The sequence below is a fragment of the Heteronotia binoei genome, chromosome 4 (assembly GCF_032191835.1).
Source record: "Heteronotia binoei isolate CCM8104 ecotype False Entrance Well chromosome 4, APGP_CSIRO_Hbin_v1, whole genome shotgun sequence".
In the NCBI taxonomy this organism is placed as follows: Eukaryota; Metazoa; Chordata; class Lepidosauria; order Squamata; family Gekkonidae; genus Heteronotia; species Heteronotia binoei.
This window is the reverse complement of record NC_083226.1, coordinates 24,126,804-24,153,838: the sequence shown is the minus strand read 5'-3', so window position 1 is coordinate 24,153,838 and position 27,035 is coordinate 24,126,804. Positions and strand designations below refer to the sequence as shown.

At 45.9% G+C, this 27,035-nt stretch overlaps 1 protein-coding gene across 1 annotated transcript; it reads right to left on the bottom strand.

The window, feature by feature from the left end:
- Positions 1–406: 406 nt before the first annotated feature.
- SRP72 (signal recognition particle 72) lies at positions 407–27,035 on the bottom strand. Its single transcript, XM_060236940.1, has 19 exons — positions 26,811–27,035; positions 24,217–24,337; positions 22,411–22,534; positions 20,459–20,602; positions 18,227–18,338; positions 17,337–17,368; positions 16,882–17,006; positions 16,735–16,792; positions 14,845–14,976; positions 14,615–14,743; positions 11,208–11,280; positions 10,456–10,520; positions 9,545–9,640; positions 6,833–6,936; positions 4,353–4,430; positions 3,019–3,153; positions 2,241–2,278; positions 1,483–1,642; positions 407–674 (listed from the first exon to the last, which is right to left on the bottom strand). The coding sequence occupies exons 1-19, from the start codon at positions 26,941–26,943 to the stop codon at positions 494–496; spliced, it is 2,040 nt and encodes a 679-aa protein (XP_060092923.1). The 5' UTR covers positions 26,944–27,035; the 3' UTR covers positions 407–493.

Genomic DNA, 27,035 nt, shown 5'->3' with positions numbered 1-27,035 from the left:
GAAGATGATTCTATTTCTCCTGGCTTTGTCAGCCCTTCCCCCCCATCTCGCCCAATCTTTCCAACTGGAGATGCCTGGGATTGAACCTGGAACCTTCTGCACGCGAAGCAGATGCTCTGCCTTGGAGAGCTATAGCCTCTCCCCAAAATTTAGGCCCTCTTGTGCCAGGGGAAGGCACTTCTGCTGGGAGGAAACTGCCTCAGCTAGCAAAATGGCTCCTCTGGACCAATTCTGATGATTAGTGGACTAGTTACAAGTGGCAACATTCTTACTTTGATACTGAAACATCTTTCACCAGCTGTCAAGATCTGGATTGTTAGCTTGTATGCAGTCTCTCCTACAAGTATGATGAAGGAACTGTGAAGAGCCAAGTGCAAATGGGGGGGAAGAGACATGCATACAGGCCTTTCCTGCTTTTTCTTGTCCTTTATTCTGCTCTTGGTATTCACAATGGGGGAGGGAGAGTTAAAATGCAACAACCCGCTTGCCACGATCACCAGCCTCCTTTCCCGCCTTTCTTTTTCTTCTGCTGCTGTTTCTTCTTGGTTCCCGCTGCACCAACAGGCTTTTGGTGTCTCGGGGGTATCATGTTGCTTGTTGACGCGGAGGGGGCTGCAGTGACGGTGCCGGGCCTCGGGGATGTAGGGGGGCTGCTGGCAGTCTTGCTGGCATCGCTGCAGACAAGGGAGCAAGGGAAGAAAATCACTGCTCAATGCTGGAGGTGTTGCAGGTCCTCTAACTGCCATTCAACAGGGAAAGAAATCCCTTCACTCCATCCTAAGCATCCTTTTGTGTTATTTGTTAACACAGAAGGAACCGTTCCTCTGATAAAGTGGTCCTGGGCATTTTCAGACAAACCCCACAACCCCCCTTGCATAGCACCCACTGAGCTGCAACCATGTGACAGGAAGTCACGTGACATCAAAGCTGGAGCCCCCGGAACAGGGAGATAAGGAGCCAGAATTATGACATCACTGGGGCAAGGGAAGGACAGACCTTCAGAAGAAGATGACAACTGCAGGTTTATACACCGCCCTTCTCTCTGAATCAGAGACTCAGAGCGGCTTACAATCTCCTATATCTTTTTCCCTCACAACAGACACCCCGTGAGGTGGGTGGAGCTGAGAGGGCTTTCACAGCAGCTGCCCTTTCAAGGACAATTCCTGCGAAAGCTATGGCTGACTCAAGGCCATTCCAGCAGCTGCAAGTGGAGGAGTGGGGAATCAAACCCAGTTCTCCCAGATAAGAGTCCACGCACTTAACCACTACACCAAACTGGCTCTCAAGCAGGACTCCCTCTTGTTCACTCTTTCATCATGCGCTTAATTCAGTCTACGCCAGTCTCTGCTTGTTTCCCAAAGACTGCTGCATGATGGTTATCCAGCAACAGCTGCAAGATACTTAACCCTTGCCTTTCTTCTTTGATTCCATTATTTGTCAGAGGTTATCAGAAGGACTGAAAATGCAGACCCGGTTACTCACAGTTCGGAGGACACTGCGGACGTTGCCCCTTGGGTCCCTTTCCCGATCTGATCCTTCTTCTTTCCCTTCTTCCTCCCCCGATAGTAGGAACGCTCCCGCATCGGAAGCCAGCGCTCTGGGTCAGGAGCCACTTTAGGATCATAATTCTTTGGCAGTTTTCCTAAGACACATTCAGCACAGGAGAATCACATATGCTTACCCCGAAACTGGAAAGTAGACAGGTGAGTTGCAGGATAACTGACTAGCCTGAATCAGTGCCTGAGTGCCCTAGCAAGGGGAAGACACTTTTGTGTGATCACACAATGCTTTTCAATTTCCTTCCGGGAACACAGATTTTTCTATTGCAATCAATGTCCTCTACCTAGGACTTAAAAGGGCACCTAGCAAAAGTTTTAGCACACAAGTTAAGACTACATTTAAATCCAAGAGAACGCAGAAGCAGCCCTGCTGGACCAGATTCGAAAGCCCAGTACCCTATTTCCAGTATTGGACCCAGATGCTTCTGGGAAGCCTGCTGGCAGGGGGTGAAAGCAACAGCTTTTCCTCACAGTTCACCCCAAAATGGCTGTTCATACTGCAAAGTTGCCAGGAATTTCTGACTCCTGCCCTGTTAATTCTGTTTGAACCTGGCTGAATCTGCTTTGAAAATTCAAACATATGCTGGCAATTTTTAGGTCTCCTTCCCTCCCTCCACAATGTCACTGCACGCCTCTCAACTCATCAGTTAGCCAGACAGCCCGCAGCAATGAGGTACTCACCTTTTTTCTTCTTCTTCTTCTTTTTAACGTCTCCTTGGCTAGAAACAAAATGAAGATACGTGAGCCTGACTGAGATGCAAGAAAAAAAGCTAATAAAAGGTGGGGGGAGAATTGGGGGGAGAAGGTTAGCCTATAGCTCAGGGGTGGCCAAACTGTGGCTCACACATTCTGTCTGGCTCTCAAAGCCCCAGCGCCTTGTTAGCCGGCTTGGAAAAGGCATTTAAAGTTGTTTTCTTGCCCCCTCCATCTATTTGCCTTTCTTCGTGTTGCAGCTCTCAAACACCTGACGTTCATGTTTTGTGGCTCTCAAACATCTGACATATGGCTCTTACGTTAAGCAAGTCTGGCCACCCCTGCTATAGTTGCAAGAGATATACTGAGATGTATCCAGCCACCCAGAGATTTCAAGCTGTAGGACTTCCTGCTTTCATCTTCTGCAGCAACCCAGTGAGCTTTTGTTCCTGGGGTCCACCACAGGGAGCAAAGTGCGTGGGGGGAATTGGTGAAAATCTCTACCCCATCTTCGGCAAAGGTTGCCAAAGCGAGAGACGTTTAGAGGTGTTTTGCCATTGCCTTTGTTTAGCGACCCTGGATTTCCTTGATGGTCTCCAACCCAAATACCAAGACCTACCCTGTTCAGCTTCTGATGAGATCAGGCTAGCTTGGACCATCCAGGTCAGGGCACATGGTCTGATAAAACCCATCCCTTCTGTTCACTGAGCTCATTTTGTTATATCGATATAGCTTCAGAGGACCACTGAATGATGTTTTTTTTTACCCTTGTTCCTTCTGTTGATTCTCGGTGGGTTTCCCTCCTTTCTTCCGAACATATGTAGCCCCATGCGAGTTTTCGAGCGCGTCCACATCTACTTTCAAAGACATTGTGTCAGAGGAGGGCAAGTGTTTGCTAAGACTGTCGGGAGAGAAGAGTTTAGGAACACCAGGAATGCATTCTGGAAGAGGAGGGGAAGGAGATTTTTCAAGGCAACCCAGCTCAACGGATGCAACAAAGGAGCTCCAGGATAGAGAAATCTGGAGTATCTCTGGCTGCATCAGTAGAGAACACAGTATGGGAGTGGAGGGGAAGGAGGACAGCATATTTTCCATTTGTCCTCTGGTCTTACTATGGTGCCACAGGCTTCTAAGAAGGGAGGGAGGTGTTTGGTAAAGAAAGGAACCCAACTGGAGCAGTTCTCTGTTCCTGAGAAACCCCCGAGGTTAACAGGACTGCCATCTGCTGGTCTTCCTCTGCAACTCACAGCCACACAGCATGGCCCCAACCTAGTGGAATCAGCTCCCTAAGGAGATCCGGGCCCTACCTGGCTTGTTAGCCTTTCGTAGGGCCTGTAAAACGGAGCTGTTCCGCCAGGCTTTTGGATGAGGTGGCAGGAATCTATTAAGACTGGTTGGCCTCCCCTACTGTACTATTCCACTATGCTGTTCTGCTGTACCATCCTGCTATACCATTTTGTTACACCATCTTGCTGGACCATCCTGTTGTACTTTTACTAAATACGTTAGTTGGTTTTTATTGTGATATTACTGTGATTTTACTACTTATGATGTACTCCGCTCTGGGCCCCCATGGGGGAATGGGCGGAATATAAATAAACTAATAATAATAGTGAAGCCCTACCAAAAGAAGCCAACAAAGTCCTTGGCCAGTGCCTAAGCCCAGAATGTGCCCTAGAATCCCCTGCAGTGCACAGGAGTATTTCCAGGGGCAGAGGGGTGGGGGGGGGGGTAGGGAGGGATTCATTTGCAGACATGTTTTATTCTGAAGGTGGAAAATTCCAGACAGCTCCACTGTAGCAAGAAAACAGACTTGTGTCCAGTGGCACCTTACAGACCAACAAGACTTTTAGGGTATAAACTTCTGAAAGTCAAAGGTCTCTTCGCCAGGTACAAGGAGCTCTCTCTCGAAAGTTTATACCCCTCAAATCCTGTTGGTCTCTCAGTTGCTACTAGATTTGAATCTAGCTGTTTGACTGCAGACAGACAGGGCTACCCTCTGAAGCTATCTTCATTGTAATAAGGTTGCCCGTTTCAGAAAGGAGTTGAGGGATGCCTTTTAATACCCCCCACCTCCCTCCACCAACCTAGGAAGGATACACTTTAGCTTTCTCGGGATCGACCAAGGAGTACGCTGAGATGAGCTGGGCCAGGGTATGGCTGTCCTCTGGGTTTTGCCTGCAAAAATACAGCAGTACAATTGTCATGGCTGGAAGAAATCTAGTACAGAGACTGTAAGCAATCCACGGCACCACACCACTCCCGTACGACAACCAAGTGAGTCATTTCCCTATTAATTTCATGGAAGAACAAGCACATTTCAAGAAACACATGGCTTCAGAACTTCTCCTATGAAAGAGCGATCCTGTTCATTTCAACATCCAGTTGAAGGTCCACATGATCTACCTGAATACACAAGTGACTAGTGGGAAAAATCTCAGCAAGGGACTTGAAGGAAGGGAGAACCACATGTGGGCAAGATAAAAAAATCTATACTTGGGGGGGGGGGGTGGGTGCAAACAGCCCCTGTTTCACAAGCTTCTTTATCAAGGCCAGGAGAAAAGATTAGAGGCCTCTAAACTACTGTATTTTTCGCATCATAAGACGCACTCCCCCCCCCCAAAAAAGTGTGGGGGGGAAGTGTGCGCGTCTTATGGAGCGAAGGTACCTTCCTCTGGGGGGGGGGCGATCCGCTGCCTCCGCCTCTGATCCCGGCGCTTCCCCCACGCCTGCCTACCTGGCTCCAGCTTCTTCCAGCAAGCGCTGGGATCGCTCCATGCTGCCCCCACCACAAACCCAGCGCTTCGCGAGCACCGGCTGCGGATGGGGCAGCGTGCTTCCTCCGTGCCTGTCTGCCTGGCTCCAGCTCTGACGCTTACAGCAAGCACCAGGATCGCTCCCTCTGCCCTCCGATCCCGGCGCTTGCTGTAAGCATCAGAGCTGGAGCCAGGCAGACAGGCACGGAGGAAGCACCCGCCCCCTCCGCAAACCCAGCGCTTTGCGAGCGCCAGCTGTGGAGAGGGCAGCGTGCTTCCTCCGTGCCTGTCTGCCTGGCTCCAGCTCTGATGCGCTGGGTTTGCAGTGGGGGCAGCGTGGAGCGATTCCAGCGCTTGCTGGAAGAAGCTGGAGCCAGGCAGGCAGGCGCGGGGGAAGCGCCGGGATCGGAGGCGGAGGCAGCGGATCGCCCCCCAGGAGGAAGGTGCATCCTATGGTCCGGAGCGCCTTATGGTGCGAAAAATACGGTAGATACATGGTTCAGTTCATGTAATAGGGAACTTAGTGCTGTACAGCGATACAAAATCAGCTGTCTTATCAAATACAGAACATCTTGAGAGATCTGACATTTGACTACTCCTGATGGAAAACATTTTGAGAGTGATTATAGCAAACACCCTAAACTGGACTGGCAACCAGGCCTTCCTTCATGTTAGCTTTTCCCCAAATAAACACCTCCAGGAATGCATTTGTTGTAATGTATGAAATGCACCACAAATACCTCCTGTACCACAAGCATGTGTATTGCTCAAGCACTGCACATATTACTAGTGGTGTGGGGGGAAACCCCCCTCCCCCCTGCCCCCAAAAATCCCCTTCCCTTACATGCTGGCCATATAGCAACTGCTTCCAAAGCAGCAGAGTAGGAAGCGATGACCATACCATGCCTGTCTCCTGTCTGGGGCAAAGTGGGCAGCTTGTATGCTCATACATACATACCCTCTCAAGGGAAGATTTGATCTTTGGCCGCTGCATATTCCGCTGCCCGCTGCTCAGGAATGCTAATGTGACAAGAGTGGTGAAAGCAGTTTTGTATGTGTGCATTTTAATTTGGGTGCTGGGCTCAAAGCTGGAGAAGGGAGGACACAGGAACTAATGGAATGCCAAGAAGGCACAAAGCTGAGCAGATAACCACCAAGTTACTGGTTATCAAGACCAGTTGGAACCTGGGAGGGAATGTTCACAGAACAGTCCCTTTTTGCCATATAGGCAAGACAAACTAACTTTCAAGGCTGCTTCCCCCACAACCATCTCCTGGTTTGAACCTACACATTATGAGTTTCTTCCAGAGTCCACTGCTGGGCACTAACTGGGCATGCCTAAGCAAAGTTCAGTCTTTCTAAGTCAGCTGAAGTCACAAGAGTGCAACTCTCTCGAGGACAACCCTCCGCCTTACATGCATGGACTGGTCGGTTTCATTTCACTTTGTCTGGGGAAGCTCACACCTTGAATAAAACTGTGTTGGTCTTAAAGGTGCCACTGGACTCAAACTTTGTTCTAGGACAGTCCTTGTGTTTTATTCTGGAACTGGTTTTCATACGGGCTCCTTAGCCTCATAGGCTGGGGGGGGGGGGGGGAATTACCTTTTTGCTTAACCCTCCCCACCAAAAAAACCCCGTAGTTTATCTACAACTCTGCACCATGTTCTACTTGTAGCCATTAGATTAAAACAATGAGTTTCCCCTTGTTTTCAGTGCACACGCCCCATGAAGATGCTTGTGAGCACTATTAACGTCTCCTTTTAGTGGTCTCACACTGAAGCCTCTTCCTACCAGGCACACTTTTGTTCTCGGGGAAGGACTTACTTCCATAGCTCCTCTAGATCACGGATGGCTTCCTTCTTCCGGCCGTGCTTCAGCTTAAAGTTAGCCGCTTCCCTGATGAGCAACAAATGAACTGAAGACTTTGGCTGAAAGACAGTACCTGCTTATGTTATGTTATGCAATGGAACGCGACTGATACGGTCACTCTTTCTTGACACTGCTGAAGAAGCAGGCTCACCCATGCAACCTTCAGGGGTCCCGTAAGTCAGTGCCCACACATATGAGCGCGTTTTGTTTCTAAGGGCTGTGATATCAAAGATGAACATACTGCAACTAAACCAAAAGCCTGGCTGTTCCACCAGTTCCCACTAATCACAGTTCCTTCAATGTCCAAACCTCTTGTTCAGCAGACAGCAACCACAAAGCAGGGAAGAGAGTTTGACAAAAGCACAAGCAGCAGCTACAAAAGCACAAGAAGCAGAACAGCATCTGGCTGCAGGATCCTGTAGCCAGGTTAGGCTGGAGGTTTCCTGTCAGCACAGGTTCTGACCCATCTCCATCTTTCCACCCTGGCCCCAACCTGGTGGAACTCTCTGCCAAACGCCATCCGTGCTCTGCAGGACTTAATGCAGTTCTGTGGGGTACATAAGGCAGAGATGTTCTGCCAGCTGTCTGGTTGAAGACAGCAGTGATTCCCATCTGTCTGGCGCTCCTGTATTCCTGCCCCTCCCTCACAAGGCACTGGCACATTTGGTAGTCTCAGCACCATCTCATTAGGGTTTTTTAAGGTTATTTCTGCATTTTATTATTTTTTAGTGTGAATTTCATTATTTTAACTGTGAATTTATCATGCAAATATTTTTTATTGATGCACACCACCCTGAGCCCTGTTCCACCAGGTGTGTGGAAGACTGATTTAATAATCTCTGTTGTTCTCTGTCTTCTCAAAAGCTCCATCATTTCCCCCAGATCTAGGGCAGAGAACAATGTGTGTGCACACAGCAGGTGCTCCTCAGAGCTTTCTTTGCAGAAAAAGCCCAGCAGGAACAAATTTGTAAATTAGGCCACACCCCCTGACATCACCATTGTTTCACCCAGAGCTTTTTGGTACAAAAAGCCCAGCAGAAACCCATCTGCATGTTAGGCCACACCCCCTGATGCCAAGCCATCTGGAATTGCATTCCTGTGCATTCCTGCTCAAAAAAAGCCCTAGCGCTCCTTAAAGCAGCCTTCATGGTGGAAGGAAGATTTGAAGTGGGCCCTTCCTAGTCGACATTCGCAGCTACCACACTGCAAAAGCTTTTACAAAAGTATGCCTCATTTATAGACTGTATTACAATCACAGAAGTTTCAATTATCTGAGAGCCAGTTTGGTGTACTGGTTAAGTATGCAGACTCTTATCTGGGAGAACCGGGTTTGATTCCCCACTCCTCCCACTTGCAGCTGCTGGAATGACCTTGGGTTAGCTATAGCTCTCACAGGAGTTGTCCTTGAAAGGGCAGCTTCTGCGAGAGCTCTCTCAGCCCCACCCACCTCATAGGGTGTCTGTTGTGGGGGAGGAAGATAAAGGAGATTGTAAGCTGCTCTGAGGCTCTGATTCAGAGAGAAGGGCAGGGTATAAATCTACGGTCTTCTTCTAAGCCAGTGATATTCCTTCCAAGGCTTGGAAGCACCTGTGGTTCTTCTGATCACTCTCCCCCAACACGGCATCTCTCCATATTCAAGGAAATGTGGAAGGGAGTGGGAGCCGCTGCTGTCGCCAAAAGCCTGAGATGCAAGTGGTGGCAAGAGCCAGCTGCCCTTCTTTTCCCCCTTGCTTGGAGGATGGAGGCTGTTAGGTCCCCCCAAGCATGGCTCCCAGGTCAGCTGCCCCCAGTTGCCCCTTGGCTAGGAAAGCCTCCTGACAGTAGGATTACTTCATCCTTTGCTGAACCTGCTTGGAAGGCTCGGCCAAAGCAGTAAATCGCTTAGAGAGGCGGAAAGCAGAACTGAGTGTCGGTATTTGGGGTTCATAGAAACTTTCAGTTACAGTTTGCAGCACAGCAGTTATTCTTTAAGGGAACTGTGTTTTGGAAAGCAGCACTGAAGACTAGGGATGGGCACAAACCAGAAAACTCCACTTCGGGGTGTACCCAAACCAACCCCGAACTGAGCAAAAATGCATAAACTGAACATGCTGGTTTCGGCTGCCTTTCACCTGGCCACGGCAAGCAATAGTCAGGAGATAGGGAGGGATTGTCCGTGAAGGATTAGACGGCTGCAAGCCATTAAATCCATTTGTTTCACTCCCCCCGGCCACCATGGCAAAAGAGATCACTTAAATGGTTTGCATCCATTTCGGCCTAACAGCAGGGGGATGGTGTACCCATCAGCTGTTACGCTGAAATAGAAACAAGGCATTTCAGCAATTCCTCGTGCTCCACCCCCCCTGCGCTGGATGAACCTCCTGACAGCAACATGGAGGATCATGGAATGGTCATTTATCACGATCGCACAAACTCTGGTTCACAACTTGGGCGATTTTAGCACTGAATTTAAGGTCGTGGGCAGGTTCGTGTCCATCCCTACTGAATACCATATCACCCACACCTGTGAACTAAAATGCATGAGAATTTCTTTTTTTCTCCTACCGCTATTATCCTTCAACAATGTGAGTGCAAAATAAATCCTGAAACAATTTGCAGGTGCACACACATATACAGACTCCAGGCATCACCCCATCTATTGACATAACCATCTAACAATTTACTTGCCTGGAAATTTTCATACCACTCGATGGTTTGTGTCAAGACCTCAATGGCACTATCGATGTCTTCTTCATGGCTGTACATCATAACTAAGGCCGAAACCTGCGACCGTTCAAAATGCAACATTAGATTCATTTATTTAGAAAACGTACATGCTGCCTCTCCAGAGACCTGCGCGAGATTATTCACAACTAACAATAAAACCGTCATTCAAACCATCTAGAAACAAGCAGGATACCTCTGTTGAATACTAGAATAATTATTTTTTATTATACCAAGAGCTTTATTACTTTATTAAAGTCAAAATCTGAAATGATAAATCACGCTGATGTTAACACTCAACAGAGATAAAAACATCTAATCCATAGTGCGATTTGATGCAGAGCTACTCCAGCATATTCCAAATAAACTCAATAGCCTTAGACTGGAATAACTTTTCTTCCTTTCTCACAATACGAGAACTCATGGACATTCAGGGGAATTGCTGAGCAGTCAGGTTAGAACAGATAAAAAGAAGTATTTCTTCACTCAAAGGGTAATTAACACATGGAATTCACTGCCACAGGAGGGTGGCTGCAGGTATAGACAGCTTCAAGAGGGGACTGGATAAACATATGGAGCAGAGGTCCATCAATGGCTGTTAGCCACAGCCCATTGTCTGTGGGTGATGCTCTGTATTCTTGGTGCTTGAGGGGGGGGGCACAATGGGAGGGCTTTTAGTGTCCTGGCCCCATTGATGGACCTCCTGATGGCACCTGGGTTTTTTGGCCACCATGTGACACAGAGTGTTGGATTGGATGGGCCATTGGCCTGATCCAACATGGCTTCTCTCATGTTCTTAACTTAGCTCAGGACCACAATGTCAGAATCACACAAGGCATGACTCTGCACGTGCTTAACTTTAGGCAGTTACTCACCATGCCTGGCTTTTGCCTTAGTTCTTCTATGCTCCTCATGATGATGCATGCTTTGGTAATGTTGCCTTAGACAAAGAAACAAACAGCAGTTACCCACAATACTTTTCTCCAGCTTTGTACTGGGGGGGTGTTATTCTCTGAAACAGGAAGGAACCCTCTTTTTCGTTTGAGACAGGTGAGAAAGAGATGCAGAAACTTTTATAATAATATAATAATAATAATAAATTTTATTTATACCCGCCCTTCCCGCCGAGGCAGACTCAGGCCTCTGCATATGCCACATTTCTGAAGTAGCTAGGTGCTTGGGAAGTTCAGTTTTCTTTTAAACAGAAGCCAAGTTTCTAACCCTTATGACTCAAAACACAAGTGAAAGCATTTTCTGTGGCAGTTTCAGTAACTTAGAGATGGCTGAACACAATTTCCAATTGATGGTATTATGGCTTTAGTACCTTACATAGACTAAGTCAGAGCAGATTATGCCAAACAAAGGTGGGGGGGACCTGCAGCTATGCCCTGCCCCCTATAAAGCAGATTTGTTCAACTGAAATATTTCTGCAGTTGCAGAACTCAGCTTTTCTGGGTGTGGAATTTGTAATTTCTTTAGCACAGAGCATGTGGGCATGCACACCCATCCACCCCTTTCACCTAAGAATCCCCACTAAAAGTGTCTCCCTCTGGGGAAGAAATATTTAAGACAGGGGAAACAACCTAACGCTGCAGCTGAATGCAGCCTCCTCCCAAAGAAACAGTACCTTGAGCCACTTTCAGCTGGGCCATGGTCAGCTTAATCTCGGCCGCTTTCTCAGGGTGCTGATCCGCAAACTCCTAACGAAGCAAGGAGCAGGAAAACAAATCAAGGGACTTGCAAAATTTACAGGGCAGGAACTAGGAAGTGATTGACTGCTGCACCGAGACAGTTCTTTAAGCATCTGTACTGTTCCGGATGTTTCTGCTCAAGTCTGATGCAGACACAGATGTGCCATTAAGAAGCCCTAGGCATCCAGTTGAATAGCGGATCATTCTTCTCCTGGCAAGAGGTATATCTCAACAAGGTTTTTGATGCAGTACACAAGTCACAATATTAGAGAATCTTGCCTCTATTTTATTCTTTTATTAAAACACAAGTATTTACACTTTTACATGTACTTGCCTAAAATAACATAATATTGTTCTCTATTAATGGCCAGTCCGACTGTACCCCGGAAAATCTAGACCTGGCTCTTCAAGCCGTAGCATCTTGGCTCAGGTTGAGTCGGTTGAAGCTGAATCCGACGAAGACGGAGGTTCTCTATCTGAGTCGGGGTGGTCCGGGAAGGGAGATCCCTTTACCAGCTCTTGACGGGGTGTCATTGATACCGGCCCCTAAGGTCAAGAGCTTGGGAGTATTCCTGGAGTCCTCTCTCACACTGGAGGCCCAGGTAGCAGCCACTACCAGATCCACCTTTTCCCTTCTTTGGCAGGTACAGCAGTTGGCCCCCTTCCTGGAACATGCCGACTTAGCAATGGTGATCCATGCTACAGTCACCTCGAGAATAGATCACTGTAATGCTCTCTACATGGGGCTACCCTTGACTCTGACTCGGAAACTACAGCTAGTGCAGAATGCTGTGGCGTGGCTGTTAATTGGGCTCCCTCGATGGGAGCACATTCAGCCAGTGCTGAAAGAGCTGCACTGGCTACCTATTGTGTTCCGAATCCGTTTCAAGGTGTTCGTATTGACCTTTAAAGCCCTTTATGGTTGGGGGCCTGCCTATCTATGGGACCGCCTTTCTCCGCATGTTCCCCAGTGAGCACTGTGTTCAGGGACACAAAATCTACTGTCCATCCCTGGGCCAAAGGAGGCCAGGTTATGCTCCATAAGGGCTAGGGCCTTCTCAGTGGCAGCACCAGGAATGTGGAATGCCCTCCCGGAGGCTATAAGGGCCCTGAAGGATCTTTCTACCTTCCGCAGGGTCTGCAAGACAGAACTGTTCCAACAGGCATTTAACATCTGACCCGGGAGAAGACTGCCACCCCACATCTCTAAAGAGTTATGATTACTATCTGATCACCATCAGGAAAAGAATCCACCTATATTAAAGATATCACCATAGAATGTTTTTTAGAATGTTTTAATTGTAATTGTATTTTATTGGTTTTTAAATTGTAAATGTAAATATTTAAATTGATTGTTGGCTGCCCTGAATCCGCTTGCGGAGAAGGCAGGATACAAATTTAAGGTAAATACAATAAAATAAAACAAAACAATGTTACATAGGACGTTAAAGGACAGCAATTATTTGAACCCATTAAAAAAATCTTTAAATAATTCTTTTTTTAAAAAATAAACAAAGTTACAGGCAAGAAGCATCTTCAAAGAAGGTGCTCCAGATCAATTCAATTTCCTATATTTACAGGTTTTCAAAATCATCTTCCAGCCGTAGCTAGCTGTCCCACCTGATAGGGCTCTCATTCTTGACTAATTAATTATCCCATAATGTGTATTCTTCTGTTTATCCTAACCAAGAATATCAAATATATGGATTACAAGGGCTTTTTTTTTTGGTAAAAAATAAATAAAAATAAATTTAAAAAGTCCAGCAGGAATTCATTTGCATTTTAGATCACACACCAGCCGGAACTGCATTCCTGCTTAAAAAAAAAAAAAGCCAGCTAGAACTGTGTTTCTGTGCATTCCTGCTCAAAAGAAGGCCTGGGGATTGTAAGTTTTTCATACATATGGCCATCTTCTGGCCCTCAACCAATGCACCCATCTTTGAACTTCTGTACTTAAATATTCTGCCCATTCTCAGGTGCTTCTCACACCTGGGCCCAGACATCTTTTTATCTACTGATATTAATTATCAGATATTAATTAATTAATTAATTGTAATTAATTAATTACAGATATTATCATCTACAAAAGGTCTGTTGGTCCTTTGTTCCTTACCCTTCTTCTAGGGTGTTCTGTTCTGGGTTTCTGGATTCCCTTATTTAGTATGTCTCACTGTTTAATGGAGAGACCAAAAGCAGTCTCTGTGACTTTTCCAGTTAAGACCAGCAACTGTTCCCATGTACTCCTGGCCACATCCCTGGCAGTTTGTGAGGATGTTAACCAACCATTTGTAATGGGAGACACGATGCCGAGTCATGCTTCAGTATGACTCAATATCTAAACTGCAGTTAAGGCCTGAGTGCAAACTGGAATGTAAAATGATGGTTTGAAGTGGCTTGGATAACCATGATTTATATTAGCCCTAAGCTTTATATGTGCCGCACGCAAACCCAGAGTTGACGGTGCTTTCCCAACTGCTCCCATCTCCTTCTGCTTGCAAAGCGACAAGCATATCTTGCTGGAGTATCCCTGTACACATCTGCTGAGACACAGCAAGCTAAACCATAGTTTCAGTGTACATTTGGTCTGACGTAAACAGCATACTGCACAACCCACTCTGCATTAGGTGACTAGGAGAGCCCTATGGGGTTGCATGCTCTTTTGCATCCTTGCATGCTCTCTGATCTCATTTTAATAGCTAGTTTTGGTGTTACTCGGTTTTTGTACTGAAGTGTTTTCCAACTATGGCCGGCTCAAACTATAGCCTGCAAACTCCTCATCACCACACTGCAGTTGACAGGTAACCAGAGTCAGCACGTTTATCGACACAGATGTAACGATGATGAATTACACACATGAACATATGTTGCCTTATACGAGTCATTGGTCTATCGAAGTCTGTAATGTCTAGTCTGCCGGTAGTGGCTCTCCAAGGTCTCAGGGAAAAGGTTTTTCAACAATGCCTGATACTTTTTTAAAATGGAGATATCAGGGATTGAGTCTGGGACCTTCTGCATGCCAAAGAGATGCTCTACCACTGAGTTACAAGCCCACCTGAAAATTGCAAACTGCTGTGAGAGGGGATGAGGAAGAAGGGTATAAACCACTGGATGAGACTGAGAAGGATTCGGTCTGCCCAACAGCAATGGACAACAGAGAACCACACTCAGCACAGAGCCAGGGTGAACAATGAGAGGGCAAATAATAATCCACCTGAACTAGTTTTCCAGGAATGTTTTCCAGACTCACAACCAGTTGGTCCAGATCTATGTACTGCCTTTGGGTGCAACCTCCTTAAGGGCAAATCTGCTGCTTATTCTGTCAAGCGAGGAAACTATAGCCTACCTGCAGAAGGTCTATTGCCTTGGTGTGCTGCTTCTCTCGACACAACTGAGCTGCCTGGATTAACACAGGAAGGAGGTGTTCTGGGCTCTGCGACTGTAAACTTGATGATAATTTGCGACACTGATCTGCCTGTAGGATGAGGGGAAAGGAATCCAGTAAGGAACGCAGATCAAACAAGAACAGACAGACAGATCACATACTGAAACAATTAAACAAGCCTAGCTTCATACCTGGTTGGTGTACATGGCCAGCAAAGCTTTGTTGAATTCTATTGCTTGGAGCTGCTTTTTGGAGAGCTTATGCTCGACGCCTTCTGCATTGGTCAGCTTCACCTTTTTCTTTGAGTCAAAGACGTTTTGGTCCTATGGAAGACAAACAGCACACGATGAAGGGCTTAATTCAATGGGACACCTCTGCAAAGTGACATATGGCCACGCTCCTTTTCTGAGTGGAGCACAAATGCTTGCAAGAGTACCAGGGGGCGGGGGGGGGGGGGGTTGGTGGTACAGAGGTTCAAGACAAGAATGTTTTAAAACTAGCAAAGAGCCAGCAAGAGCTAGGAGTCATGAAAGCTGAACAGAAGTTCCACATTCTGAAGCAGTGAACTTCTGAATTCCAGTTACTGGAAAGCAAAATGGCAGGGGAGGGCGTGGGGTCAGTTTGGTGTAGTGATTAAGTGCGTGGACCCTTATCTGGGAGAACCAGATCTGATTCCCCACTCCTCCACTTGCAGCTGCTGGAATGGCCTTAGGTTAGCCATAGCTATTGCAGGAGGTCCTTGGAAGGGCAGCTGCTGTGAGAGGCCTCTCAGCCCCACCTACTTCACAGAGTGTCGGGGTGGGGGGGGGAGGTAAAGGAGACTGTGACCACTGAGACTCTGAGATTCAGAGTATAGGTCGGGATATAAATCCAATATCATCTTCTTCACCTCAGATGCATTTGGCTAGCACTGTGGGCAACAGGAGTGCCCAGAGGTATGGGCTGGGTTGCCACCAGTACGCTGTTGACACCCAGCTCTATCTACTCATGGACGGCTGGCCTGACTGTGTCCCAGAGAACCTGGACCTAGCATTACAAGCCGTGGCTAGATGGCTCAGGCTGAGTAGGTTGAAACTAAATCCAGCGAAGACAGAGGTCCTTTGCTTGGGTCGCTGTGGTCCGGGAGGGGAAATTCCCCTACCAGGTCTTGATGGTGTGCCACTGACAATGGCGCACAGGGTCAAGAGCTTGGGGGTACTACTTGAGCCTGCCTTAACCATGGAGGCCCAAGTAGCAGCCACTGCTAAGTCCGCATTTTTTCATCTTAGGCGGGCAAGGCAGTTAGCTCCTTTCCTGGAGCAGGACGATCTGGCAACAGTGATCCATGCAACGGTCACCTCAAGGCTGGATTACTATAATGCCTTCTACATGGGGCTGCCCCTGTGCCAAACCCAGAAGTTGCAGCTAGTGCAGAATGCCACCGCTCGGCTGTTATTAGGGCTCCCTAGATGGGAGCACATTCAGCCAGGCCTTCGGGGACTGCACTGGCTGCCAATAATATACCAAGTCCAGTACAAGGTGCTGGTTATTACCGTTAAAGCCCTATATGGCCTAGGACCTGCCTACCTTAGGGACCGTCTCTTCCCACATGCCCCCCAGAGAGTGCTGCGATCCGGCTCTAGAAATCTGCTTGTAATCCCTGGGCCAAAGGAGGCCCGGTTGAAGTCAACTAGGGACACGGCCTTCTCGATCACAGCCCCTTGCTGGTGGAACCAGTTACCGGAAGAGGTCAGGGCCCTGCGGGACATTGGACAGTTCCGCAGGGCCTGTAAGATAGTCCTCTTCCGGTTGGCTTACAACTGACTGGCATTGAAACATTGAAATATTCTGACGGAAGACTATAAGATAGCACACTGAGACTGACTGATGTATTGATATATTAGTTGTTTTAATTATGTAAATTATTATTGTATTTTAATTCTTGAATTTTATTGTTAGAATTTTTATGTTGTGAGCCGCCCTGAGCCCGCCTTGGTGGGGTAGGGCGGGATATAAATCAAATAAAATGAAATGAAATGAATGAAGGATGCTGGAGTGATCCAGTAGGGCTCATCATGTTCTCAAACCCCTTTGATAAATACCTTATTGATGGTAATGATGTTATTGGCAATGACTGCAAGCAATCCCACATCTGTTGGCCTGTAAATGGAACACATTTACAAAAGTTACACAGATCTCCCCCAAAAAGATGGTCAGAGGAAAGAAAGCAGATCAGAGAACGCTCTTACTTCAGTTTGATTATCTGATTGTAAAGTTGCAGAGCTTCCTCTGTGTGACCCTGAAGCTGCAAGATATAAGCCATCTGGCCATGAATGATCGCTAGCTCAGACTCAATATCTTCTTCGGTCACATCCTAAAGGAAGATATTAAAATAAATGTTAATAAGCCATCTTTGTGACACTTAATCTACTCACAACTTAAAATGTAATATAATGTTCAAGAGATATGCCTGGAATCATGCACAGCTACAATTAACTTTTTGAAAACACAACGAAGTTCCAACCAAGGCCCTCCTGGAACCTTGTTCAGATGGCCCCTTCAAGTTTAGACCCTATGCATCAGGATTATAAAGGAAAAACAAGATTAACTACCCCTACTGGATTCGTATAACTAGCACACAAATAGGATAGCCCTTTCTGTTTGGGAAAATGCACACACACGCTCAACACAAACAGCAACTTACCGAGTCTTCTGCAAGAGACTGACGGCACAGCTCTACAGAGAAGAGGGGGGAAAACTAAGATCAATCATCTCCAGCATAGATAGCCACTGTTCATGAGCTTGCACGTGAGATTAGTAAAAACCAAAGGAATGCTGGAGTTTGAATTTTTAAAATTACAGCAACAGTTTAATCACAACTGAGCTGAAGAAAACACTCTACCTACTCCTTCTATTGTTTCAGTGGTTTATTTTACAAACCAGGCCCAGTTGTTTTGCTGTACTGTCTCTAAAGGCTAATCTGTACACGGTGATAAAGCTTTTTTGGGACTTTGGGTGGCAGGTGAGAGGCTGCACTTCTGAGTGACAGCCCTTCATCTAGAAAATACTCTTTGCGCATACAAAATGAACACTGGAGTGAAGAGTTCGGCATGGCCCTCTCCTTGACATACTACTGCTTTAAGGGCAGGGAACTTTCATAAATACAGCCACCCCCATCTGCTGCCTGAAGTGGTACAGTCCAGGAAAAGCTTTTCCAATTGGTTCTGCTCAATACAGAAGCCGGTCTTCACTTTTGCCCTCCATACTATCAATATCTGATATTCTCAACAGGCTTCATAAAATGGTGTTTTTAAAAAGTGGAAAGCCTCACTCTCACAGTCAGTGGCCCTTTCAGAGGCATGTGGTGCCTGCCTAGTGCCTGACACTCAGCTCGTAGTGAGGTGCATAAGAGCTATGGGTTATCAGATGCTGGGAAAGAGTTCTTAAGCAGATCGATTAAGGTGGCTCATGAAATTAGATTTATCCTCCATGGAGTGCCCATCAGAATACTTTTCTTGAGAAACTGGGCACTGTACTTTTCCCCTCTACAAAACATGTAAAGAGAAAGGACACATTAAAGTGCTTATTCCTTACCTTCTGCTTTCTGAAGGCTTTTCATTGCATCATTCAACCTGCCTTGGCCAATCAACGCACAGGCAGCATTATAGCACAGTTCATAGGTTGCTTCTTGGAGGCCCAGATCTTCCTGCAAAAGAACAAACAATCCCACAGCTGTATAAATGATAGTAAAGCTGAAGGGGCCTAATTTTAGAAGCAACATGCTCATTATGTAAGGCTGTTAAGACACATGGCATATTGCTTTCCCACTGGGCAAAGAGTTCTTCCACAAACATGCAGTCAGTTCAAGAGCCTCAGAATCTGACAGTGAGGAACACATGCCAACAATTTGCACAGGAACAGCTTCTTGACAAATTGTACACTACTGCAAAAGAGTAAAACTCAAGCAAATTTGCCAAACAATTCTAAGAGATCCAACTCCCTTAATATTTACAGTGAAGCTCTCTGTTGGAGCCCTTAGCACACATTAGCAGCATTTGGTGAGATGCTGCAATACCATAAAAGCTGGTGTGTGTACCCTGAAAAAAATGTTTTAAAGGGTGCTATATTTCAAGCATAACCTCTATTCATGTACTGGGGAAGAGCTATGAAAAGGCAGCCTTTGAAAGAGAGAAAGTATCAGTTTTTCCTTTAATTTTTAAAGTGGTAAGAAAAATGTACTGTCAAGGAAATAGAAATTCTTGTTTCTTTTTCTGTAAACATCAGTTCAAATCTTGTTTGTACATACTAGGACTGAGTTGAAGCTGCAAAACATGGAATGGAAAAATACCTCTCTTGTTCTGGGAAGCTGGGCACTCTGACCTTGTGCCTCTTAGATAACAGCGCAGCTGTGGGGAGTGAATCTGTACCTATCTCGACTCTCTTAGTTCTCAGAGCTTTGGCGCCTAGCAACCAATTAGCTGAATGCCTTTCAATTAGAAATCATGATTCACACTTTGTGGACGTGTAGCTATCTCTCCATCCTCATTTTAGTTTGACCTCACTTAAGTCATCTGCTTAGATCACACTGTCATTTGACAAAATCAAGCTGGGACCGGAGTGGTTCAAGGTTCCTGCCCCACGCTGGATCACAGCCATACAGAAGTCAGCCTCTTCCTTGTTACTGAGCTTGTTGAGCTAAGCTTCAAGATAGCGTCTTGTTATTTCTTTGCTATGGGCCAAGAACTCTGTTGGCCCTTTGCTGCCTTTGGATGCTGTAATACCTCAGCATCAGGAATAGTAACATCTGGCACCTTTTGAACCAATGTCTTTACTGTGTAGCTAGTCCTTGGCTTTAAATTTGTTATTCTGCTTCCTCACTGTCAAGTTATTTTTCATATATCCTTGCAGAATTTTAATAAATTTACTTTAAATATAACTTGTGGTGTTTTGTTCTCCAGACAACCTCAGTCTGAATCCAGGTACCTGGATCATAGCACTCATCTACCAGATTTAACTATTTGGTGGAAACTCATTCGACAAGTGTCCTATCTTGCAGGGCTGACTTTCTGGTTAAATCTCAGGAAAGGTTAGAGGCTTGCCCTTTGGCTTCTGACTGCTGGAATAGACTCAAAGGGATGGTGGCAGCTACCTAACTGGGACATGGGGATACATACTCCAAGGTTTTATTTGTGTTTTGCTTCCTTTCCAGAATCTTCCTTGGACAAGGGAGATTTTGACATGTATAATCTATTTAAAGACAACCAACTCCTGGAGGCAGAATACAAGTTAGAATCCAGCTGCACACGAACATGCAAAGTGCACCTTCAGCCTTGATTACATACCTCGACGCAGAATGTCGTCTATTTAAGGTAAATAAAAAACTGCCAAATTAACACAAATGGCTTTTCTGCTTACAAGGCAGATGATACTTGCCAAGGTTCTGGGTTCAGGTATCAGAAGTCAATACAATGCCAATGCTTTGCTCAAGTTGAGAAGGGCGACAAGTTCTATGTGGGCTACTGAACCCCAACCAATCCCTGCCTTTATTCAACATTCCAATATGGAAGATCCCTGTATTTATATAGAGCAGGGGGTGGCCAACAGTAGCTCTCCAGATGTTTTTTGCCTACAACTCCCATCAGCCCCAGCCAGCATGGCCAATGGCTGGGGCTGATGGTAGGCAAAAAAACATCTGGAGAGCTACCGTTGCCCCCCCATGATATAGAGCTTGTGCGATTCATCTGCTAATGTAGCTGTTGTGAGAGGTGCAGCGAAGAGAGCTGAAGGGCAGGAACAGTCACATGCTACTCCCACAAACTTACTTACTGGCATTACGTTCTCCCAAGCGCTCTGCGCAGCCACTACAGCTGAAAGGTTCGTTTTTCGTTCCTCTTCATAGTCGTCTTGGGAGTTGCGAATGAGATCCCGGTACACGGCTAAGCAGTCGTCGTAACGTTCTAATCTATACAGCTTTTAAAAATGGAGGAAAAACAGAATGTCAGCTGAATGAACCAGAGAGAATCAAAGATGCCTGCCAAGCATCATACACACATTGGCTGGGATCCAATGATGCATTTCCATGGGCAGCAGGATTTCCACCCATAAAGCGCAAGTTTTTCACCTGCCCCCTTCTGCCACAAATGCAACAGCAGGGGGGCATTTTGGCTGCAGCAATAGGTGAGATGGGAGCATTCTGCAGGTGGAAATACTTCTTCCCCTGCAAGTGCTGCTCTTGCTCCAAGAAACAGCCTCATAATCTTTACAACAACCTTGCTGACTAAGCTAGGAGAAGCTCTATGTTGCTGACTGGAGCAGTCTGGAGAGAGAGGCAGTGGCTTAATGGAGAATTTGTGACTGGACCAAAATGGAGTTATCTGGACCAAAAGAGACCCGTGGCGCAGTGTTAAAGCTGCAGTACTGCAGTCCTAAGCTCTACTCACGACCTGAGCTCGATTCCTGGCGGAAGCTAGGTTTTCAGGTAGTCGGCTTGAGGTTGACTCAGCCTTCCATCCTTCTGAGGTTGGTAAAATGAGTACCCAGCTTGCTGCAGGGAAAGTGTAGATGACTGGGGAAGGCAATGGCAAACCACCCTGTAAAAAGTCTGCCGTGTAAACGCTGCGAGAGCAACGTCACCCCAGAGTCGGAAACAACTGGTGCTTGCACAGGGGACCTTTCCTTTCCTATCTGGACCAAGGATTTCTAAGCTCATGTTGCTAACTGGTTTGCTACATCCTACCATGGAAAACAAAGAGTTCACATTCAGAACAACAAACAGCGGACTTTAAAACTTCTCCAAGCAGAGAATGCAAGGTAAAAAGTCTAAACTCACACTCTTAAAACTAAACTTGCAAGCATATCACTTCATCCAACATAACTACAGAGCCAACATGCTTAAAAGCAGCAGACTCTAATCTGAAGAACCATGTTTGATTCCCTGCTCCTCCTCCACAAGAAGCCTGCTGGGTGACCTTGTGCTACTCACAGTTCTCTCAGAATTCTCTCAGTCCCACCTACCTCTGTTGTGGGGAGAGGAAGAGAAGGAGATCGTAAACTGTTTTGAGACTCCTTAAGGTAGAGAAAAGCAAGGGTACAAAAATCTACTTTTCTTCTCCAACAGGGCAACAACCAGGTTGCAAACCAGGTTACAAACAAGGCTACAAACCAGGGTGCAAAATTCAGCACAATCCTGTACAGTTACTCCAGTCTAAACCCAGCGAGTTCAATGGGCATAGCCTGGAGTAGGAAGTCAGCCTGCCCTAAAAAAGCACAAGACAACCTTAGGAAAACTTAAGGCTACATTTAAGAATCTTCAGCCTCATACTGACTTACAACTTGTATGTTTAGCTAAGGCTCTTTTTCCAGTCCTAATAATTGCATGAAGCTGCCTTATCCTGAATCAGACATGTTTAAGACCCAGACTCAACCCCATCCTTGTGACCGGTACAGGAGGCAGAGTTTTCAAGGACTGATCCACCAAGGTCAGTATCAACTATTCAGACGGGCAGCAGCTCTCCAGGGTCTCATGCCAAAGGATTTCCACATCATCTCCCACATAACTATTTAAATGGAGATGCCAGGGCTTGAACCTGGGACCTCCTCCATGCAACACAGATGCTCTTCCATGGAGGCTCAGTCTCTCCTTACTTGGAATTCGAGTCCTTCTGAATGCAACATCTGGGCTCTACCACTGAAAGACACCCAATTACATATTTAAGACCCAGACTCAACCCCATCCTTGTGACCATTACAGAAGGCAGAGTTTTCAAAGCAGTACTTACCACTTGGCCATAAAGCTCCTTAAGCTTGTCTGTCTGCTGGCTGGCCCCTTGAATGGTCTTCAGGGCATTTTCGATCCTGTTCAACCTGTATTCACAATAAGCCTTCTCAAAGGCTATCAAATCACTGCAAAATAAAAGCCAGAATTCGGAGGTCATTCCTAGATATTTGTTTCTCATAAAGACATTTATACATGGAAGATTCATGATGCTGTTTACTTGTAATGGAGCACCAGTGTTGGAAGGAAGGAAGGAAGATAGATGGTTTAAATCAGGAAGACAACTGGAGATGGTTCAAGGCTGCAGTTTGCAGAAACCGTTAGTAAAATAACCTTCAGCAGACCCATATTAACAAAACTTCTAATCTTCTCATACAGTAAAAAGACTTTCAGCTAGAGATGTAAACTATTAAATGCTTAAAGGATTAAATGACAAGATTTAATTTACATGCTCTCAACCTAGCCTACCTCTGTTGGCAGGATAAAATAGAAGAGAGAAAAACAATGTGAACTGTTTTAGGTCCCCAGAGGGAAGGAAGACTGGTCATAAATAAATATTAAATGTTTAAAGAATTATATGGTAGTCAACTGGACACTCTCACTGTCTTTGTGCTGCCTTTGGTTCACATCTTTCCCACAGGGCCTGTGACTTACTATAATTGCCTGATTGCTGCAGTCTGGGGAGAGGGAATCATTTTGAGAAATAAGAAGCCACTGGTTAGAATGAGTGGTTGCAATATTTAAGACCCTTTGCAGGGTAGTCCAGTCAATTTTAAATACAGTATGGATCTTGAAACAAGAGACCTATGTAAAATTTCCAGGCTCCATGATTTTCTACTCTTAACACAATACAGACATTTGGCAAATAGACTTCTTTACTGCCCATAAAATATTCTGGTTACAAATAATGTATTTCAGAAAAGTACCAAAGCTGATGAAATGCGAGAATGCATTCATGATTAAATGTTTAGCAAGTTCACAGTCTAAGGATAAAACTATTAATAAACAGCTGCTTTTTTTCAAAAAGACGTTTACACCCATACTGTAAGTCAATTTTGCTCCTTCAAGAGTATATTCTTATAAAATACTGACAGAAAAATAAATTAAGGGTAACGAGACTATTAATGTGTTGCATAAGAGTTAAAGAGGTAACAGAGACACTATGCCAACCGTTATTTCTTGAAAAGAAAATATTGTTCACAACATCTCATAAAGGACATCTAGGAAGAAATAACACTATATAAAGGAAGGGGGAAGGTCTAGCGTGTAGCTTCTGTGGCTTGGCTTTCTTATCAGACACAAACCAGCTGTGGAGTTTCCAGGATGCACCTCTACTCTCAACATGCTGCCTAGAGAAAGGAATATTTTATTTGATTAAAGCATCGTAATCCTTACATGTAGAATTTAGTGCTACGTTGTGAAAAACTGAAGAAAAACTTCTATGAACATAAGAACATAAGTCCAACACTCTGTGTCACACAGTGGCCAAAAAAAATCCAAGTGCCATCAGGAGGTTCACAAGTGGGACTAGAAGCCCTTCCACTTTGCCCCCCACCCCCGCCCAAGCACCAAGAATACAGAGCATCACTGCCCCAGACAGTTCCAACGATGGACCTCTGCTCCATATTTTCATCCAATCCCCTCTTGAAGCTGGCTATGCTTGTAGCCGCCACCACCTCCTGAGACAGTGGATTCCACATGTTAATCACCCTTTGGGTGAAGAAAGCCACATGGCCCAGCAGCCAGTCTTATCATTGCAGCTTATCAACAAGCGACAATATCTGAGAAGTCTCCAGTACTCAGTGCTTACCTAGTCAGAACTTTGGTGTGGGTGTGAATCACACTGAGGGCTTCCTTGAAACTTCCATTTTGAATAAGACAGACCACTTTGCAGTGCAGAGCAGTTACATCGTCCTTGTTGACTTGCAGTACTAGAAAGTAACAGAAGCAGTGTCTTAAACTGGATTATTAACCCACATCTCTTCAGGTATTCACAGCTTGGTAACTTCCAGATTAGATCACAGTCCTTGTAAAACAGTACTGTGGGGACATACCAGCAATTCCTTAACAAGAACTATTAAACAGACAAACTTCCTTCCTGGATAGCTTGCCCATCCCTGTGGATTCTCCACCCCCATAACTGTAGGAAAATGTTCAGTCTGTTACAGCACAGTGCTTGTGCAGCAATGAGGTGATCCAACAGGCTTCGCCAATGCCGTACAAGAACTGAGTGTGCATTCTAGAACATCTTCTGGAACTCATTGAGGTTCTGTGGCTGACTAGTAGCTCTTCGAAGGGCTTTGTAAATGTAAAAAGACCAAGAAATGGATTATTATCAGAGTGCCCACAAATGGACAGTTTCTTGACTGAATGGGGAGGGGGGAGGGAGGTTGACATCTTAAATTGGTTAAGAACAGACAACTCAACTCAAGCTGAAGACACATGTTGTGTTTGTCAACATTAAGACAGCTTACCAGTTAGTACCCAGGCTCAATTCAGACTGCTGGTTCCCATCTAAAAGCCCTTTTCCAGCAAAGTTCAGGGCACCTTCTGGAGTCCCTCCTCCTACATATGCTCTCCAAGCCTGCTCTGTAGTTTGCTGGGTAACCCTGGGGCAGTCACATACTCTTAGCCTGATGTACCCCACAGGGTTGTTGTGAGGGGGAAAAAACAAGAGGTGAACTGTGTACGATGCTTTGAGTCCCAACTGGAAAGAAAGGGCAGGATATAAATAAATAAACTGGAATGTTGGTCCTTGGTCCTGTCTCTTTTTAGTGTTGTGGTATTCCTTCTCTGAAGTTAGTCCATTAGACTCTAATGTTTAGAGGACCAAAGGAGGCTCTCTGCAGGTCTTTTAAAGGACACTACATTACTTTATGGAAAAGGGAATTTGAAACAGTGTGAGGGTGGATTTCATATGCAAGTTTCTTGTTGCTTTAATTTTGATCTTGCTTGCTGCTCTTTCACTGCTTTTATAGTAGGGCTGGCTTTTATTATGCTTGTTTTATACTGTGAGCTACCTTGAAAGTTACCATAGGGAGGAAAAGCCGCCTGGTTGATTCTTTAAACACACACACACACAGAGCCAGTGAGATATGGTAAGCTGTGGCATCTTATACCCAAACAACATCCTTGGAATGCAGCAAGGCTCGGCACTGTTTACTTCTGTAATAAGAGGCTGCAGCATATGTTACAAAACCTCCACAAAAATGAAAACATACAACAATGTACTCACAATTTGTTACAAATCAGCAATTTCACACAACTTCACATCATCGTATGCTTAAGCACAGCAACCCCCTTCCCAACAAATGACTTTCCCATATATCTGGTGTTAGTGATAACCTACACATGGGCAGTGTTATTTCTCACACAGAAGCACCTTTTGCATAGGAATCATGCATCGTGTGAAGGGGGTGTGGCTTTGCTTCATAACACAGCAAGAGCCAACAATCCTACCAGTATTTGGCATCTAAAGCTATAAGGTTTTGCAGACAACACCAAGTATGCTAATACAATGGGATGGTGCTGGTTGAAGGCCAAGGATGGCAGGGCTCCTGTACCGTTTAACACTTGGATAGAAGAGCAGGTTGTTGCTGGCACAACATAAGTGAAAAAAAGCTGTACGTGATCAGACTTGCTCTACAGTTATTAGACGCAGAAATCTCTTTCTTTTTTGCACCCCATCACCCTACCTACGCTTGAGATTGTTATGATTTCTATGCTTTTTTTAAAAAGATAATTTCTTCGACAGAAGCATACTCTCCCACTGAACAATTCTGGAGAAAAGCCTGCTTTTAAGTAAAGGGCTTTTAGTGTCCTGGTTCCACTGGTGGACCTCCTGATGGCCAGTGTTCTCTCTTAGCTGAGTTAGCATGAGCTAGCTTACAGATTTTTAGCCCCCCCGCTCACACATTTTTGTCTTAGCTCAGGAAAAATGTCCCCAGAGCACAATAATTTATGCAGTAGCTCACAACCTTTAATGCCAGTGGCTCACAAAGTAGAATTTTTGCTCACAAGACTGCATTTAGAGGGAACGTTGCTGACGACACCTGGTTTTTTTTTGGCTACTGTGTGACAGAGCGTTGGACTGGATGGCCATTGGCTTGATTCGACATAGCTTCCCTTATGTTCACTGCCACTGGCCGACCCCGCAGGACTGTTGTAGCCAGCACAAACCTTTGAGGGGCTTCTGAAAGCGGTAACATTAATGCGAAATAACAGAAGTAGCAGCGGGGAAGAACGAAACAAGAGCAGTGGCTGCTCGGTGGTGGCTCCTTCAGTTTTGTAAGCCCCCGGCCCAAATAAGCCAGCCTGAAGAAGCGAAAAGCAGCAACAGCTGGGGAGAGAAAGAGGAGGAACAGCCGCCCCCCGGCCACGTGACTCCCCGCGCTTCACACTCACTCTTATTGACCGACTTGAGAGCGCGCCCGAAGTCGCCGCTCTGGCCGCAGCGGTTCACTTCACTCCAGAGTGAGGCGACCGAGGCTGCCTCTGCCGCGCCGGCGCCACTTCCGCTACCCGCGCCCGCCGCCATTTTGGCCGAGGTAGAGAAGTCAAAAAAAAGAGGGGGGGAGGAATACGAAAAGGCGAGGACAGGCCCAGGGATGACCTTTCAACCCGGAAAGA